The sequence below is a fragment of the Myxine glutinosa genome, chromosome 10 (genome assembly GCF_964187855.1).
Source record: "Myxine glutinosa chromosome 10, kmMyxGlut1.1, whole genome shotgun sequence".
NCBI lineage: Eukaryota > Metazoa > Chordata > Myxini > Myxiniformes > Myxinidae > Myxine > Myxine glutinosa.
In genome coordinates, this window is record NC_136270.1 from 79,073,606 (window position 1) to 79,092,447 (window position 18,842).

Below are 18,842 nucleotides of genomic sequence, written 5' to 3' on the forward strand. Positions count from 1 at the left end.
TGATTTTGCAACACTAACAGGAGCACGAAAAGTGGTTTTCCAACAATTACACAAGTGCGCAAAGTGGTTTTGCATCACTCGCACAAGTGTGGAAAGTGGTTTTCATTGCCACCATAAGTTCGGAACGTGGTTCTGCAACACTAACACAAGTGCCAAAAGTGGTTTTCAACGCAAGTGCAAGTGCGGATTGTGGTTCTGCAACACTAATAAAAGTGTGAAAGTGGTTTTCAACACTAACACAAGTGCGAAATGTGTTTTCCAAAACTAAGAGGAGTGCGAAAAGTGGTTTTGCAACACCAGCACAAGTATGGAAAGTGGTTTTCAATGCCACCACAAGTGCGGGAAGTGGTATTGTAACACTAATAAAAGTGTGAAAAGAAGTTTTGAGCACTAACACAAGTGGGGAAAGTGGCTTTGGAACACTAACACAAGTGTGTAAAGTGGTTTTCAATGCCAGTAAAAGTGCGGAAAGTGGTTTTGCAACACTAACACAGGTGTTAGAAGTAGTTTTGCAACACTAACAGGGGCGCGAAAGTGGTTTTGCAACAATTGTACAAGTGTGGAAAGTGGTTTTGCAACACCAGCACAATGTGCAGAAAGTGGTTTTCAAAACCACCACGAGTGCGGAAAGTGGTTCTGAAACACTAACACAAGTGTGAAAGTTGTTTTCGACACTAACACAAGTGCCAAAAGTGGTTTTCAATGCCAGCACAAGTGCAGAAAGCGGTTTTGCAAAACTAACAGGCGCGCGAAAAGTGGTTTTGCAACAATTGTACAAGTGTGGAAAGTGGTTTTGCATCACTAGCACAAGTGTGGAGAGTGGTTTTCAATGCCAGCACAAGTGCGGAAAGTGGTTTTGCAACACTAACACAAGTGGGGAAAGTGGTTTTGCAACACTAACACAAGTGTTAAATGTGGTTTTGCAACACTAACAGGAGAGCGAAAGTGGTTTTGCAACAATTGTCCAAGTGTGGAAAGTGGTTTTGCATCACTTGCACAAGTGTGGAAAGTGGTTTTGCAACACTAGCACAAGTTCGGAGAGTGGTTTTGCAACACTAACACAAGTGCGGAACGTGGTTTTCAATGCCACCACAAGTTCGGAAAGTGGTTCTGCAACACCAAAACAAGTGCCAAAAGTGGTTTTCAACGCCACCACTTGTGCGGAAAGTGTTTCTGCAACACTAACACAAGTATGAAAAGTTGTTTTCGACACTAACACAAGTGCCAAAAGTGGTTTTCAATGCCAGCACATGTGCAGAAAGTGGTTTTGCAACACTAACAGGAGCACGAAAAGTGGTTTTCCAGCCATTACACAAGTGCGCAAAGTGGTTTTGCATCACTAGCACAAGTGTGGAAAGTGGTTTTGCAACACTAGCACAAGTTCGGAGAGTGGTTTTGCAACACTAACACAAGTGTGGAAAGTGGTTTTGCAACACGATCACAAGTGCAAAAAGTGGTTTTGCAACAATTGTGCAAGTGTGGAAAGTGGTTTTGCTGCACAAGTGTGGAAAGTGGTTTTGCAACACTAACACATGTGGGGAAAGTGGTTTTGCAACACTAACACAAGTGTTAAATGTAGTTTTGCAACACTAACAGGAGCGTGAAAGTGGTTTTGAAACAATTGTGCAAGTGTGGAAAGTGGTTTTGCATCACTTGCACAAGTGTGGAAAGTGGTATTGCAACACCAGCACAAGTTCGGAGAGTGGTTTTGCAACACTAACACAAGTGCGGAACGTGGTTTTCAACACAATCCCAAGTGCGGAAGTGGTTTTCAACGCTTGCACGAGTGCGAAAAGTGGTTTTTCAACACTAAGAGGAGCGTGAAAAAAGGTTTTTTTACACGAACATGAGTTCGGAAAGTGGTTTTGCAACACTAAAGTGCAGAAAGTGGTTATGCAACACCAACACAAGTGCGAAAAGTGGATTTCAACACTAACAGGAGCGCGAAAAGTGGCTTTGCAACAATGACAAGTGCGCAATGTGGTTTTGCATCACGAGTACAAGTGCGAAAAGTGGATTTCAACACTAACAGGAGCACGAAAAGTGGTTTTCCAACAATTACGCAAGTGCGCAAAGTGGTTTTGCATCACTAGAACAAGTGTGGAAAGTGGTTTTCAATGCCAGCACAAGTGCGGAAAGTGGTTTTGCAACAATTGTACAAGTGTGGAAAGTGATTTTGCAACACTAGCACAAGTGGGGAAAGTGGCTTTGCAACACTAAAACAAGTGTGGAAAGTGGTTTTCAATGCCAGCAAAAGTGCAGAAAGTGGTTTTGCAATACTAACACAAGTGTTATAAGTAGTTTTGCAACACTAACAGGAGCGCGAAAGTGGTTTTGCAACAATTGTACAAGTGTGGAAAGTGGTTTTGCAACACCAGCACAAGTTCGGAGAGTGGTTTTGCAACACAAGCACAAAGGGCAGAAAGTGGTTTTCAAAACCACCACGAGTGCGAAAGTGGTTTTGCAACAATTGTACAAGTGTGGAAAGTGCTTTTGCATCACTTGCACAAGTGTGGAAAGTGGTTCTGCAACACTAACACAAGTGTGAAAGTTGTTTTCGACACCAACACAAGTGCCAAAAGTGGTTTTCAACGCCAGCACAAGTGCAGAAAGCAGTTTTGCAACAATAACAGGAGCGCGAAAAGTGGTTTTGCAACAATTGTACAAGTGTGGAAAGTGATTTTGCATCACCAGCACAAGTGTGGAAAGTGGTTTTGCAACACTAACACAACTGCGAAAAGTGGTTTTCAATGCCAGCACATGTGCGGGAAGTGGTTTTTGCAACACTAACACGAGTGCGAAAAGTGGTTTTCAACATTTATACAAGTGCGAAAATTGGTTTTGCAACACTATCACAAGTGCGAAAAGTGGTTTTGCAACACTACCACAAGTGCAGAAAGTGGTTTTGCAATGCCAGCACAGTGCAGAAAGTGGTTTTGCAACATGATCACAAGTGCAAAAAGTGGTTTTGCAACACTCTCACAAGTGCGAAAAGTGGTTTTCGACACGAACACAAGTGTGAAATGTGTTTTTCAAAACTAAGAGGATTGGGGAAAGTGGTTTTGCAACACCAGCACAAGTGTGGAAAGTGGTTTTGCGACACTAACAAAAGTGGGGAAAATGGCTTTGCAACACTCGCACAAGTGCGAAAAGTAGTTTTCAACACCAGCACATGTGCGGAAAGTGGTTTTGCAACACTAACACGAGTGTGAAAAGTCGTTTTCAACACCAACGCAAGTGCGATATCTGTTTTTCAACACAAGGAGTGCGAAAAGTGGTTTTGCAACACCAGCAAAAGTGCGGAAAGTGGTTTTGCAACACTAACACAAGTGTTAAAAGTAGTTTTGCAACACTAACAGGAGTGCGAAAAGTGGTTTTGCAACAATTGTTCAAGTGTGGAATATGGTTTTGCAACACCAGCACAAGTTCGGAGAGTGGTTTTGCAACACAAGTACAAAGTGCAGAAAGTGGTTTTCAATGCCAGTACATGTGCGGAAAGTGGTTTTTCAACACTAACACATGTGCGGAACGTGGTTTTCAACACTATCACAAGTGCGGAAAGTGGTTTTCAACACTTGCACGAGTGCGAAAAGTGGTTTTTCAACACTAAGAGGAGTGTGAAAAACAGTTTTCTACACGAACACTAGTTCGGAAAGTGGTTTTGCAACAATTACACAAGTGCACAATATGGTTTTTCATCACTAGCACAAGTGCGAAAAGTGGATTTCCACACCAACAGGAGCGCGAAAAGTGGTTTTGCAACAATTACACAAGTGCGCAATGTGGTTTTTCATCACTAGCACAAGTGCGAAAAGTGGATTTCAACACTAACAGGAGCGCGAAAGTGGTTTTGCAACAATTAAACAAGTGCGCAAAGTGGTTTTGCATCACTAGCACAAGTGTGGAAAGTGGTTTTCAATGCCACCACAAGTTCGGAAAGTGGTTCTGCAACACTAACACAAGTGCCAAAAGTGGTTTTCAATGCCAGCGCAAGTGCGGAATTTGGTTCTGCAACACTAATAAAAGTATGAAAAGTGGTTTTCAACACTAACACAAGTGCTAAAAGTCCTTTTCAACACCACCACAAGTGCGGAAAGTGGTTCTGCAACACTAACACAAGTGTGAAAGTTGTTTTTGACACTAACACAAGTGCCAAAAGTGGTTTTTAACGCCAGCACAAGTGCAGAAAGTGGTTTTGCAACACTAACAGGAGCGCGAAAAGTGGTTTTCAACATTTACACAAGTGCGAAAATTGGTTTTGCAATACTATCACAAGTGCGAAAAGTGGTTTTGCAACACCATCACAAGTGCGGAAAGTGGTTTTGCAATGCCAGCACAAGTGCGGAAAGTGGTTCTGCAAACGATCACAAGTGCAAAAAGTGGTTGTGCAACACTATCACAAGTGCGAAAAGTGGTTTTCGCCACGAACACAAGTGTGAAATGTGTTTTTCAAAACTAAGCGGATTGGGGAAAGTGGTTTTGCAACACTAGCACAAGTGTGGAAAGTGGTTTTGCAACATGACCACAAGTGCAAAAAGTGGTTTTGCGACACTAACACAAGTGGGGAAATTGGCTTTGCAACACTCGCACAAGTGCGAAAAGTGGTTTTCATTGCCAGCACATGTGCGGAAAGTGGTTTTGCAACACTAACACGAGCGCGAAAAGTGGTTTTAAATGCCACCACAAGTGCGGGAAGTGGTTTTGCAACACTAATAATAGTGTGAAAAGTGGTTTTCAACACTAACACAAGTGGGGAAAGTGGTTTTGCAACAATTGTACAATTGTGGAAAGTGGTTTTGCATCACTTGCACAAAGTGCGGAAAGTGGTTTTTCAACAATTGTACAAGTTCGGAGAGTGGTTTTGCAACACTAGCGCAAAGTGCGGAAAGTGGTTTTTCAACACTAACACAAGTGCGGAACGTGGTATTCAACACTATCACAAGTGCGGAAAGTGGTTTTCAATGCTTGCACGAGTGCGAAAACTGGTTTTTCAACACTAAGAGGAGTGTGAAAAAAGGTTTTCTACACGAACACTAGTTCGGAAAGTGGTTTTGCAACACTAATACACGTGTGGAAAGTGGTTTTGCAACACTAATATGAGGGGGAAAAGTGGATTTCAATGCCAGCACGAGTGCGGAATGTGGTTTTTCAACACAAATAGGATTGGGGAAAGTGGTTTTGCAACACTATCACAAGTGCGAAAAGTGGTTTTGCAACACTATCACAAGTGCGGAAAGTGGTTTTGTATCACCAGCATAAGTGTGGGAAGTGGTTTTACTAAACCAGCACAAGTATGGAAAGTGGTTTTGCAACACCAACAAAAGTGTGACAAGTGGTTTTCAATGCCAGCACATGTGCGAAAAGTGGTGTTCAACATTAACAAAAGTGCGAAATGTGTTTTTCAAAACTACGAGTGCGAAAAGTGGTTTTGCAACACGAGCACAAGTGTGAAAAGTGGTTTTGCAACACTATCACAAGTGCGAAAAGTGGTTTTCAACACGAACACAAGTGTGGAAAGTGGTTTTCAAAGCCAGCACAAGTGCGGAAAGTGGTTTTGCAACACTAGCATAAGTGTGGAAAGTGGTTTTGTATCACCTGCATAAGTGTGGGAAGTGGTTTTGCAAAACCAGCACAAGTGTGGAAAGTGGTTTTGCAACACTAACACAAGTGCGAAAAGTGGTTTTCAATGCCAGCACTTGTGTGAAAAGTAGTTTTCAACATTCACACAAGTGAGAAATGTGTTTTTCAAAACTACGAGTGCGAAAAGTGCTTTTGCAACACTAGCACAAGTGTGGAAAGTGGTTTTGCGACACTAACACAAGTGGAGAAAGTGGCTTTGCAACACTCGCACAAGTGCGAAAAGTGGTTTTCAATGTCAGCACATGTGCGGAAAGTGATTTTGCAACACTAACACGAGTGCGAAAAGTGGTTTTCAACACCAACACAAGTGCGATATGTGTTTTCCAAAACAAAGAGGAGTGCGAAAAGTGGTTTTGCAACACTAGCACAAGTGTGGAAAGTGGTTTTGCGACACTAACACAAGTGGAGAAAGTGACTTTGCAACACTCGCACAAGTGCGAAAAGTGGTTTTCAATGCCACCACAAGTGCGGGAAGTGGTTTTACAACACGAATAAAAGTGTGAAAAGTGGTTTTCAACACTAACACAAGTGGGGAAAGTGGTTTTGCAACAATTGTACAAGTGTGGAAAGTTGCTTTACATCACTTGCACAAGTGTGGAAAGTGGTTTTGCAACACCAGCACAAGTTCGGAGAGTGGTTTTGCAACACTTACACAAGTGCGGAACGTGGTACTCAACACTATCACAAGTGCGGAAAGTGGTTTTCAACGCTTGCACGAGTGCGGAAAGTGGTTTTCAACACTTGCACAAGTGCGAAAAGTGGTTTTCAACGCCAGCACAAGTGCAGAAAGCGGTTTTGCAACATTAACACAAGTGTTAAAAGTGGTTTTGCAACACTAACAGGAGTGCGAGAAGTGGTCTTGCGACAATTGTACAAGTGTGGAAAGTAGTTTTGCATCACTTGCACAAGTGTGGAAAGTGCTTTTGCAACACTAGCACAAGTTCGGAAAGTGGTTTTTCAACACTAAGTTTCCAAGTGTAATATTACTAACACAACTCCGTTGCCCAGCACCCATACGTGTTGTTTTGCTGTACGTACTAAAGTACATACTATTTGATGAACCACACAGGTTTCTGCAATGGAGTAGCGAACATCTGCTCACCAAGATTTTGTGTCAAATACGCTCCTTTTTAGCAAGAAACAAGTCTGTTCTTGCGTGATTAAGGTTCCAAGTGTAATACGTGTTGTTTTGCTGTGTACAAGCTGAAGTACAGACTATTTGATGAACCACATATTTTTCTGCAATGGAATAGCGAACACCTGCTCACCAAGCTTTCGTGTCAAAAACGCTTCTTTTCAGCAACAAACAAGTGCTGTTCTTGTATGCTTAAGGTTCCAAGTGTAATACGTGTTGTTTTGCTGTGTATAAGCTAAAGTTCACACTATTTGATGAACCACACACGTTTCTGAAATGGAAAAGCAAAAACCTGCTCACCTAGATTTTGTTTCAAAAACGCTCCTTTTTAGCAAGAAACAAGTCTGTTTTGCATGATTGAGGTTGCAAGCTTAATACATGTTGTTTTGCTATGTACAAGCTAAAGAACGCACTATTTGACGAAAAACACACTGTGTTTGGTGAAGTCTGTTATTATTCCCCGTTGGACTTGGCCCAAAACGGAGGCTTATGGATTGGATCTCGTCAGTCCATCAGTCCGTCCGTGCGTCCGAAACCATATATTGGCGATGTATGGACCAATTTTGTTTATACTTGGCAAAAAGACAATACATGATGACATATATATTTATATATATATATAAATATATATATTGTTGTGGTTTTGCAATAAAGAACACCCTCCCTAGTTAATTACACGACAACATGTTGCCTGCATTAGTCACTTATTTCTTATTAAATGTAAAGATTAGCTCCATGCCCATTGTGTCATAATTAAAGCAAATATGCGTTGAGTTTCGGCAGGATTTCAAATCTTCTTGAAGGAAGACGTTGATTCATGGGAAAGGAGGCGTGGCTGCATGCACAGTCCACGTGATCAACCGCGATTGTGGTAGGCATGGCTAAAAGAACCACCCACGTCACCAGCAGGTAACCAATGAGAGATCGTGGACACGCAAACAACCAATGAGAGATCGTGGACATGCAAACAACCAGAGAGGTCGTGGACTCTTCCTCAGCATACTTCACCAGCAAGCCTCGGCCAATGAGAGGTCGTGGGCACGTAAAACAACCAATCAGGTCTGGACTCTTCACTAGCAAACTTCGGCCAATGAGAGGCCGTGGAACATTCTAGGGAGCTTTTCCACCCGATATAAAACCCATGCTCATCGCACTTTGAGTTATCTCTGCCCTCTCTTGCTGCCCTCTCGTCGTGGTACTTTAAGCTGGCTGTCCGACGTGCTGGTTCGTCCTTCCTCGTGCTGGTGCTTGAGCTAAGGTCGTCGCCTGCGTTGAATCGTTCATTTGACCTGGATCGTCGTTCGTGCTGAGTTTAACGTGGTGGCTCATCCTGCGGACCTTCTGCAAGCTGCGCATCCTGAACGGCCTGGGAGCTGCGCCCGAAAGCTGGTGAACCCAAGTCCGCAGCTGCACCTTGCTCGGTAGAGTTTAACCTGTGCGATTCATTCCCAGTGTGTGTGTGTGTGTGTGTGCAAGGCGCCTGTCGGGATTTAGATAGGTAAGAATTGATGTCTGCCTCTCATCCTTTTTCTGTGAATTATAAATAAAAGACATGTACATTTTTGTTTCCTTTCATCCTGTTCGTGTACATCTTTCCCCCCATTGGTCCAGCATAGTCCGAACCGAATTTGACTTTTAATTAGGTCCAGAAATCATGCAGCATAACCATGATTCACACCAGCGCAAAAACCGCTCGGCGCACTCGATTGGAATAATGTGTGAAATCGCGAGAAGGGGGTTAATTTCCCGGTCTTTCTAACCATGTGGTCTTGAAGGTATTTGGGTAGTGACCAATTTTACGTCTTTTTCTTCTTGTTTTTTAAGACTATGAAAAATCCACACAGCATATGGGATGTGGACATTGGGTCAAAGGATGTGTTTATGGAATGAAATGACTGCATGAGAAGAAAAGAAGAATCAGGTAATATTCTTGGAGACATTGTACAAGCTCTTCGTGTTGTATTATCAGGCAGGATGGAGAGTGGAGAGAGTAAGAGAGAGTAAGAGAGAATATGAGAGAGTAAGAGAGAGTAAGAGAGAGTAAGAGAGAGTAAGTGAGAGAGAGAGAGAGAGAGAGAGAGAGAGAGAGAGTAAGAGAGAGAGTAAGAGAGAGAGTAAGAGAGAGTAAGAGAGAGTAAGAGAGAGTAAGAGAGAGTAAGAGAGAGAGAGTAAGAGAGAGTAAGAGAGAGTAAGAGAGAGAGAGAGAGAGAGAGAGAGAGAGAGAGCTGGATATATACAAACAGAGGCCACACATTAGTGTCAGCGGTTGGTGATGAATATATGGTCTGGTTAACAGATGTACCATTTTTAAAAAAACACCTTTAGAGGCCATTTTTCCCCGCAAAGCGGGGGTTGGCCTTTTTCGGGCACCGTGGTTGTTGTTGTTTTTTGTTGGTCCCCTTTTTGAAGCAATGTTTTACGGCCGGATGCCCTTCCTGCCGCCAACCCTGTTTGTCGCCTTTTTACGACAAGCAGGGAATTACCAGTGAACTGGTACTCAATTAGCCGACCTCGGAAGGATGACAGGCTGAGTCAACCCCCCTGGCGTTAATTCAGCGATCGACCGGGATTCGAACCCAGGATCCTCGGATCCTAAGCTGGCACCCTAGCCGCTACACCAAAACCAAAACCAGATGTACCATAATGTTACACTGTAATAGAATGACAATAAATGCACAATGGAAGAAACCTCAAAGCCAGGTGCACTTGAGGGGGTGTGGGATTGAAGTGGAGCGAACACATAATAGGCTTACTGATTCATTCATGATCTTCAAACAGAAGAGCTGGTGTGTGTGTCAGCAAAGTAATATTCTTGGAGACATTGTACAAGTACATACTGCATGTAATCAACTTATTTGAGTATTCAAAACCCATGCATTCCCATATTCACAGTAAACAATAAACAATATTACATATTTGCACGTTTCGTCATGAGATGCCATGTTGTTTCCCTCAATCAATCTTTTTTTTTTTTTTTAAATATAAATCAATAAATTCACATTAAACCTGCATACAGAATGTACAAACATATCATAAACAGAAACTTTCTCATAGTTTGGACACAATTTCAGGTTTCAGGCCTCAGATATCAACCATGCTGGGAATGTTTGAGGGAAGAAGAAGTAGACCATGTCTCTGCTCGAGCTAAAAGATGCACAATTGGCATCATCATCATCATGTCACCATGAAGCTGCCATGTCACTGTCCGAATCTTCAAAGGTATGTACTGATTGGCGATTTGAAAGACAAATTTCACCTAGGTTGTCTTGAACTTCTTCTTCACTTAGAATATCACCTGTTTCAGATCCTTCGTTTTCATGGCCATCCGTATTTCCTTTTGTGTTTGCCTGTCCAAACGATATGACGTGGAGTAGTGTAAATACCCTGAAGAGCCAAAGAAAACAAGGCTTTGAGTTAGTAGGCATTCAGGTAGAATGTGCAGCAAATAAAAGGTGTTCCCGTCATAATGATACGATATACGATATAACAAGTTAATTTTGGGGGAAGAAAAGACCCTAGGGTGCCTGTCGCTGGCACCATGGCCAAATTACAAATTCCTTCCCTAACTACTCCTAGGAAGGCAATGACAAACTTCCCAGTGTAACCCTTGGACAGGAAACCACTTTGGTGGCACCAACGCTCTGCGAACAGGATGGTACATCAGCCCCTTTAAATTTGTGGTGGTTTCGATGTTCATCGCATAAAGAATACAGATTACTGTTAAAAAGTGAGCATCTTTGAGACGTCTCATGCAACCAACTTCCAAAAAGTGCATGCAATAAAAACACTGGCCCTCTTTCGTATGTAAACGACTCCACTTCTCGTCGACAAAATGGCCAAAATCAATAAATCAAGGTATGCTAACTGTCTTCGGAAGCAAGGAGAAGCTGACGTTCTGGGCGTTTTTTTTTTTTGTATACAAGATCGAGGCTCATGAAAGAGCGAACATTAATCGCACAAAAAGTCAAACCGACACATAAAACATATAATAAGGGGAGCGGCAGACAAGATGGGGAGAGAGGGGGAAGGACACAAACACAACATTTGAGAGCAGGGACATCGAGAGATCTGTGGGAGGGAGAGAGCTTGGGGGGAGGTGGGAGAGGTAAAAAAAAACATATGGACACTGCAAGGACTTCCAGGAAAGAAGTTGGAATTTCAAAAAAGTGGATCTGGGGTGAATTAGCGGGGGTAGAAAAGATCAAGGTTTTGGATGGGGGGTGAACAAAGAGATGGTGGTGGTGAACACCAAGAGAAACAAAGAGATAAGAGATGGTGGTGAACAAAAATAAAAAACCTGGAGGGAGGAGTGGGATTGAAGGTAGTGGGGGAGTTTTTTCCAGAGGCGGGAGAAAAGAGGAATGAAAGAGTGAAGGTGAGCAGAGAGCCTAGATTTTGGCAGTTTAACCATAAGAGGGTTGCAGGCAGATCTTGTGCGACCTGCAGGAATATTTGGGGGACAGAGCACAGATAGAGCTGGGGGAGCAAGGCCGGAGAGGAGTCGGTAGAAGATGGAAAGACCACCAACCTGCCTGCGGTGAGTGAGTGAAAGGCCCTCAGAATCAGCTTCATCGCAGGAGATTCCAATGATTCTGAAAGCTTTGGTTTCAACAGCGTGAAGCCGAGCTAGGTGTGAGGCAGGAGCACCGCCCCAGAGGGGAGAACAGTATTGTTAACAGTATTAACAGTATTGAACAGTATTAACAGTATTAGTATTAACAGGGGAGAACAGTATTTGCCCTTCGACGAAGGAAAAATATAGTTTAATGCCCAAAACTTCAACTACCATCATTTCAAGTGGCTTGGCATTAATCTTCCTACGATGTCCATGGTTCTGCAACAATAGGTCTCACTTCAGGCCTCAACCAACCTGTGGATTCTCGACCTAATGGAACAATCCTCTTGAAGTTTAGTAACTCAGACTCCTGGGTTTCACCATCACTCATGATCTTTCTTGGCAAACGACATTTCAAAGTTGGCCTCCAAAGCCAGTCGCTATATGGGCATCCTCCGTCCTACAAAGTCCTTCCATGGCACACCTGAACTCCTATCCACCTACTTGGCTTTCATCCACAGCTTGAAGGAGTACTGCTCTACCCTCCAGGCTAGCTCCCCTGTCCCACACCTTGTTCAGCTTGAAACCATAGAAACCAAGGCCTTCAAGGTCAATGCAATCTCCTGTGCTGAGACTCAGTCAATGGGCCTATCACTTCACCATCGCAGATAGGTCAGTGATTTCTATGTCCTCTACCACCTCCACTATGGTCTTGCACCCTCTCCTCTTCCAGTGTTTTGCACATCATGCCCCCCCCCATCCCCCATCCCTTCCCCCCCCCCCACCCCCCCCCCCCCCCCCACCCTGGTTTCTGCTGGGTGCACATGGTCCACAATAAACCTCCTCCTGGTGAAACTATCCAAATCCAGAATCACTGCTCACTTCCACTCAGTCGTTCTTATTTTTTCCCAACTGTGGAATGAACGTCCACATTCAACAACTATCGGGGACACCTCTTCATGGTGGTTGTACCCCCCAACACAAGTCGGGGGCCAAGTCTTACCCGCTGCCCTGCTGCCCAGATTCGTCAGGGCAGTGCGGTCATGGTCAGAGTGTCGATCGGTCCCCATGGACCATCTTTCCATCTTGTCTCTTTCTTTAACTCTGTCGTGGCCCTGACTTTGTGAAGGCGGGGTACTCCATCCTCGATATGGGGGATTTCTGGGTCGCTCCTGGGATATCAATTGGCTGTCTGCGCGCCGCGGACTTGCTCAAAAGAACTGTCCGGGGCTATACAACAACACCAACTTCCACATTCTTCAATCTCCTTTTTCCCTCCAGGTCTTCTCGACGATAGTTTCACTCGACGGGAGTTGTGGGAGATATGTTGAAGGCAGCAGGAAGTTGGGGTGTGAAGAGAATGACAGAGATCTGTAATCTGGTGGTGAAAGAAGGCCGCATTCCAGTGGATTGGGAACTGAGTACCCTCGTCCCTCTATACAAGGGGAAAGGTGACCCTCTGGAGTGTGGCTCGTACCGAGCGATAAAGTTATTGGAGCATGGAATGAAGGTATTGGAAATGGTGTTGGAGAGGAGGATAAGGAAGAAAGTGAAGATCGACGAAATGCAGTTTGGATTTATGCCAGGAAGTGGAACGACAGATGCGCTTTTCATTGTGAGGCAGTTGCAGGAGAAGTACATGGAGAAGAGGAAGAAGTTGTTTTTTGGGTTTGTTGATCTGGAGAAAGCATTCGATAGGGTTCCACGCAAAGTATTGACATGGGCATTGAGGAAGTTAGGAGTGGAGGAATGGTTGATCAGAGTAGTGATGGCAATGTACAAAAGAGCGCGCACAGCTGTAAGGACGAAGGACGGGAACAGTGGTGAGTTTGAGGTGAAGGTGGGAGTGCATCAGGGGTCGGTACTAAGTCCACTACTATTTGTAGCTGTGATGGAGGTGCTGGCTCAGAACGTAAAGGGGGGTTTACCGTGGGAGTTGTTGTATGCAGATGATCTGGTGTTGATTGCGGAAAGTATGGATTGACTGAAGGAAAAGATGAACAAGTGGAAGGAATGTATGGAGACAAAAGGTCTGAAGGTGAATATCGGAAAGACGAAGGTGATGGCAAGTGGTAAAGCATGTGGTGAGGTGGAAAGAACTGGGAAGTGGCCGTATGCTGTGTGCAGGAAGGGTGTCGGAGTGAACTCCATTCAATGTACAATGTGCGCTGAGTGGGTTCATCAAAAATGTAGTGGTCTGAGAGGGTCAATAACCAGTGTGGCAGCTACATTAAAATGTAAGGTGTGCACAGAGGGAGCTGCAGATGGAGGAAATGTTGAGTTGGATCTTGGAGACGGCGTGAAGCTGGAAGGTGTGAAAACATTTTGCTACCTCGGAGACATGCTGAATGGAGAAGGTGGATCAGACTCGGCAACGGTTGCTCGAGTGAGATGTGCATGGAAGAAGTTTCGGGAACTGAGTGGCGTGCTGATGAGGAGAGTGTCGCTGAAGCTGAAGGGAAAGGTGTATGCTGCATGTGTGAGAAGTGTTATGATTTATGGGAGCGAGACATGGGTAATGAACGTAGAGCAGCAACGAAGGCTGGAAAGGGTGGAAATGCGAATGGTTCGATGGATGTGCGGAGTATCGTTGAGAGAGAGGAAGACAAATGATGAATTGCGAAAGATGATGGGAATATTGCCTGTGATTGATGCCGTGAAGAGGAACAGGTTGAGATGGTTTGGTCATGTGTTGAGGAAGGATGAAAGTGACTGGTTGAGAAGAGTGATGGAAATTAATGTAGAAGGAAGTAGAGGATGGGGAAGACCGAGAAAGACTTGGCTAAAGATGGTGGAAGAAGAAATGCGGGCAAGGGGGTTAACAAGGAGAGATGCAGAAAATAGGGCAAAATTGAGAAGATTGTCATGGGCACCGCAAGGCTAACCCCCGCTCTAGCAGGGAAAATGGCCTTAAAATGCATGTTGTTGTTGTTGTTGTTGTCTTCTCGACAGATGTTCACCACCATCTCAGATCATTCCCAATCCAAACCATGATCTTTTCTACCTTTATTAACCCCCCCCCCACGTCAAGCCCGTCTCTTCCAAATTTCCAATTTTTCCCTCCTGTGAGTTTCCTTCTGTATCCATCTTGTCCTTTCATACCCCCATTCCTCCCCACACAGACACACCCATTGTTTGTCCAAGTCTCCCTCTATCTTGGCCTTCAAATCTGCTATTGGTGTCCCCCCCTCGCTCGGCTGTTCCTTTTGTCCTGATCCGTTCAGTGTACCAGCTTTTCCATAAGCCTTGGCTATGTATAAGAAAAACAGCAAAGAAAAAATTCCCCCAAATGGCTCATGCTCTATGCTATAATTGATAATGTCCAACTCTTCTCCCTTCCCTCCCCCAAAACTGTTTTGCTATTCCTTAAATAATGTACTCCTGGAAATGCTCGTCTCTCTGGCTGTCTTCAGCTTCTACCTGTCCACCAAGTTTCGTCTGAATCGGTCCACAACCTTTTGAGATATCGTGCCATATATCGTTTTTGGCTGAATCTCTCAATGGTGAAGAATCACTTAAAAAACGCTAGTAGCCATATCTGGATCTGGATCTTCACCAAAATGCAATCATTTTGTCCTTGTTAAACACCCAACCTGTCCACCAAATTTCGGTTGAATCCGCCTCCAACTTATTGAGATATTCTGTTCACTGACAAACAGATAGGAGTGAAAACATAACCTCTGCCCACCGACAAGAATGTAAGTTATCATCGAAGACACAGCACCCAACCACACCTTAAAAATTGGAGGCATACATTTTACATATACATATATATATATTGTGTGCAGAAAGGTAAAATATATAAATAAATAATTAAAGGTGGTATGTCAGCATCAGTGATGGTAAAGTGTAAATAAATAAATAATTCTGTATATAAATGATGGTTCCCAAAAGTATATACAATTCTGTACTCTCCTGCTGTAAGAAATTTAAATCGCCAAAATTCGAAAATGAACTTGTGTTCCATGACTTTTGACTCCGATCCAAAAATCAATTGATTTGCTTCATTCTCGGGTGTTTTTGCATACATGTGCCGAATCTATACTATGTTGTTGTTTCGTAAGCAACCTGTGGCTGTTGTTGCATCATTCCTGGAATCGCAGCTGTGCCACTAATGCAGTGCCCTCTGCTACCAGTAAGCTGGTGCTCATTTTGGCGATCTCAGAAGGATGACAGGTTGAGTCAACCTACCTGGTGTTAATTCAACACAATATAGAAAGGGGCTCCAACTCAAGACCCCAAGTTATTTAGCCAGCCACCTTAACCGTTGAGCTAACACCAGGCTTAATCTATACAATAGGAGAGCCGTTTGTTTGTCTGTCGGTGTCACCATTTTTTAGAGATGGCCAAACGAATCTTCGTCAAATTTTCAGAAGTTCATCAATGACTGCCGGAGAGAGTTTTATGCCAAAAAAAGTTAGATTTTTAAAACATTTGCTCTGTAGTGCCGAAGCCTTTGTAGCTATGTGAAAAGTAATATTAAATGATCGCCGACCCCAATCCTTAGTGTGAGTAGGGAAGTGTTTTTGGCCCCCCAAAATAAATTTATTTATTTATTTGTAATGTCAACAGGATTAGAACAGCATCGGCAATGCCAGCTACCCCTGGTAGTATGGAATAAATGTCCAGTCATTGTCCAGTAAATGCTCTGCACGGACTGACCACACAAACTATAATCCCTGGTCGAGCTATCTGGTTGTTGGTGAAAAACAAACATATTAAGGGGTATAAAATGACGGGAGAAGGGGATAACAATTGGATTACCTGTGGTACATCATGGCGAGGAACTGTATAATCAACATGGAAGCAAAAATGATGAGGAACATGAAGGCAAGAGGAGGTACTCTGAGATCTTCCTCTTTTGTTGTATCATTTCCGCCGTTGTTGTTTCCAAGAAAAACCTTTGGGATAGGGATTAATAGAGTGTTCCCAAATACCTCCAACGTTAATGTAGCCACAATCCAGAGGCAGTTGATCATCAGGTAAACGAAGGTTACCTGGTTTGGGGAAGAGGGGGAAGGGGAGATAAAGGTATCAATAATGCGTCTGCTAATAAATGTTTTCTTCGACACTTTGGTGATGTAGAAGGTTCTACAGTGCTCGTCTTTTAACATGATATTCTAGTACAGTATTACAGAACTGTATTTTACTGAAACTGCTTTCTGATATGCAATGCCAGCAGTTAGGAACAACTTCCTTGTAAACACTGCAAAATATAGTTTTCTTGGAAAAAAAACTATTTTCTAAAAAAAAAAAAAAAAAAGGAAGAAGAAGAAAGTTTGTGTGTAGTTTGTTTGTTTATGCATTCGGACCCTGCAGGAACCAGTGCAACCAACTTTGCATGACCTCCTCTTTCATCCAGTGGAAAATCGAGGGCTATGTTCAGATTTAAAAAAACAATTAAATCAGATAATTCAGGTCTTCAGGCCTCGATCAGGTCTTGTGCTAATATACTGCCTGGGTTTTTTCCCAGGAGCGATCGAGCATTTTGTGAAGATCGGATTTCGTGATTTGTTGTCAACAACACAAATTTAATTGTTATAGTGTTTACATGTGCGACTGTTGTTAAAAATATTGCTTTACATGGGTTTATTAGAATACTTCCATGCTCAGGCCTTGAGTGACTATGTTGCTCACACTATGCATCTAATAATATGTATTGTGAAGAAAATGCATTTATGCAAGCTAATGACAGAAAATGTGTGTTCCTTTTGTGGGTTCAACCCCTACCTCTAATCCTCCCATCATGGTATGATCCATCTGTTGCTTTTTCAACTTTAATCTACTGTCACAAAGATTGACACGGTATGATCCGTCTGTTGCTTTTTACGGTTTAGCCCATAAGGCAAAGCCGTCTAGAACAGTGTTTGTCTGTCCGTATGTATATGTCCCCTCAAACGTACACCAATCAGAGCTGAGAATCTGGACACATGACAGGGGTGATGTGACGTCATTACGGCGGTACGACGGCTGACTCCACACACCGCCATTTTGATTCCTATGCCGTTCAGGCCGGACATATCATTCAACCTGTCATGTATCACAATGTGCATGCTCTTCCTCAACGTTTTTCATTCAGTGTGAAACACAAACACGTCAAACACATGAAGTAAAACACGTGAAAATAAGGATCTTTTATAACACTCAATTGTTATCATGGCTGTGGTTGTCATTGTTTGTGGGCTGTTTCTGTGTAGTTTTATATATTTTTCTATTGCTTCACAAAATATCACCACTGTATATATAATTTTGTATGCTCATTCCATGTCCTTCCAAAGGGTTTCTACTGTCATAGAATAATAAATGTTTCCGTTCAAACTCTGTGTGAATAAACCGTACATTAGCGCTTCTTCCTCTTCTTCATACACGCAAAGATGCTTTTAGAACTGGCACATTCGTGATTAAACAAACGATTTTTTACGGCGTAGATGTTTGGTTCCTGTGTTTACAGTGTTTGTCCCTCACATATTTATCCTACATATTGTGTGATTGTTATAGTTAACAATTGTGCTTCTGAAAGGTAGAATGTAATGCCATTCGGCTTTGTCAGTTATGTTTCCTTCAACACCCTTCAGGAAACATTCATATATTACGTTGTGGTGGACGCGATGGCTCGCTGGCGCGATGACATCATTCCGCGCACCAGGAGGGTGTCGGCCATGCCCGAGGGGTAGGCGTGGCCTCGGGATATACACGGGGCTCACAGCCCCGAGCACGGCAGTGCTATAGTTTGATCCGTGGAATAAAGACACTTGTGGTTACATCGTTGTTGCTTCCTTTATTGGCAAGACAAGTCGTGCGCATAGCACCGCACTACATTGGTGACCTCGACTAGTTCCGCCGACGCTGAACTACAGAACGCGCCATGACGAGCAGCAATGCGGTAGTGGTGAAACTCCCTGAGTTTTGGGAAGCTCAGGCGGAGATATGGTTTATGCAGGCCGAAGCCCAGTTTCAGCTTCGTGGCATAACGGCGGACGAGACGCGCTATTTCCACGTCATCGCCGCCCTCGGGCCCGGCACAGCCGCCCGAGTCATGTCTGTCCTGCAGAACCCACCGGCCGACCACAGGTACGAGGTGCTCAAGCGTCGCCTCATCGCCAAGTTCGGCCTCACAGATGGACGAACGGGCCGACCGTCTCCTGGACCTTCTCGACCTCGGCGACACGCGACCATCGGTCCGAATGGACCACATGCTGTCGCTACTGGGGGACAAAGCACCGGATTTTTTATTCCTGGCGCTCTTTTTACGCCAGCTACCGGCCCAGGTATGCCTCGCGTTGGCCGGTTCCAAGATAAAGGAACCCCGAGCGCTGGCCGTCGAGGCCGACAAGTTTTTCGTGGCGTGTGACACGCGGGCGAGCTTCGGTGCGGCCGTCGCGGATCCCGGGGCTGACCCTGATGCTGATGCACAACACCTCGTGGATCTCGAGGCTGATACACACCGCGTGGCCGCTGCCACGCCCCGCCCACCACCACCGCGAGAACCGCGGCCTCCGCCTTCGCCGCAAA

At 44.1% G+C, this 18,842-nt stretch overlaps 1 protein-coding gene across 2 annotated transcripts in view; it reads right to left on the reverse strand.

The window, feature by feature from the left end:
* Nucleotides 1-8,638: 8,638 nt before the first annotated feature.
* The window catches only part of LOC137417425 (chitin synthase chs-2-like), a 212,861-nt gene continuing 202,657 nt past the window's right edge, over nucleotides 8,639-18,842 (reverse strand). For both annotated transcript variants that reach the window (XM_078785804.1, XM_078785805.1), the window contains 2 exons: nucleotides 16,095-16,327; nucleotides 8,639-10,159 (listed from right to left, as the gene is read on the reverse strand). In XM_078785804.1, the coding sequence (XP_078641930.1) occupies nucleotides 9,955-10,159; nucleotides 16,095-16,327 (438 nt within the window). In that variant the 3' untranslated portion in view covers nucleotides 8,639-9,954. The remainder of the gene's footprint in view (nucleotides 10,160-16,094; nucleotides 16,328-18,842) is intronic.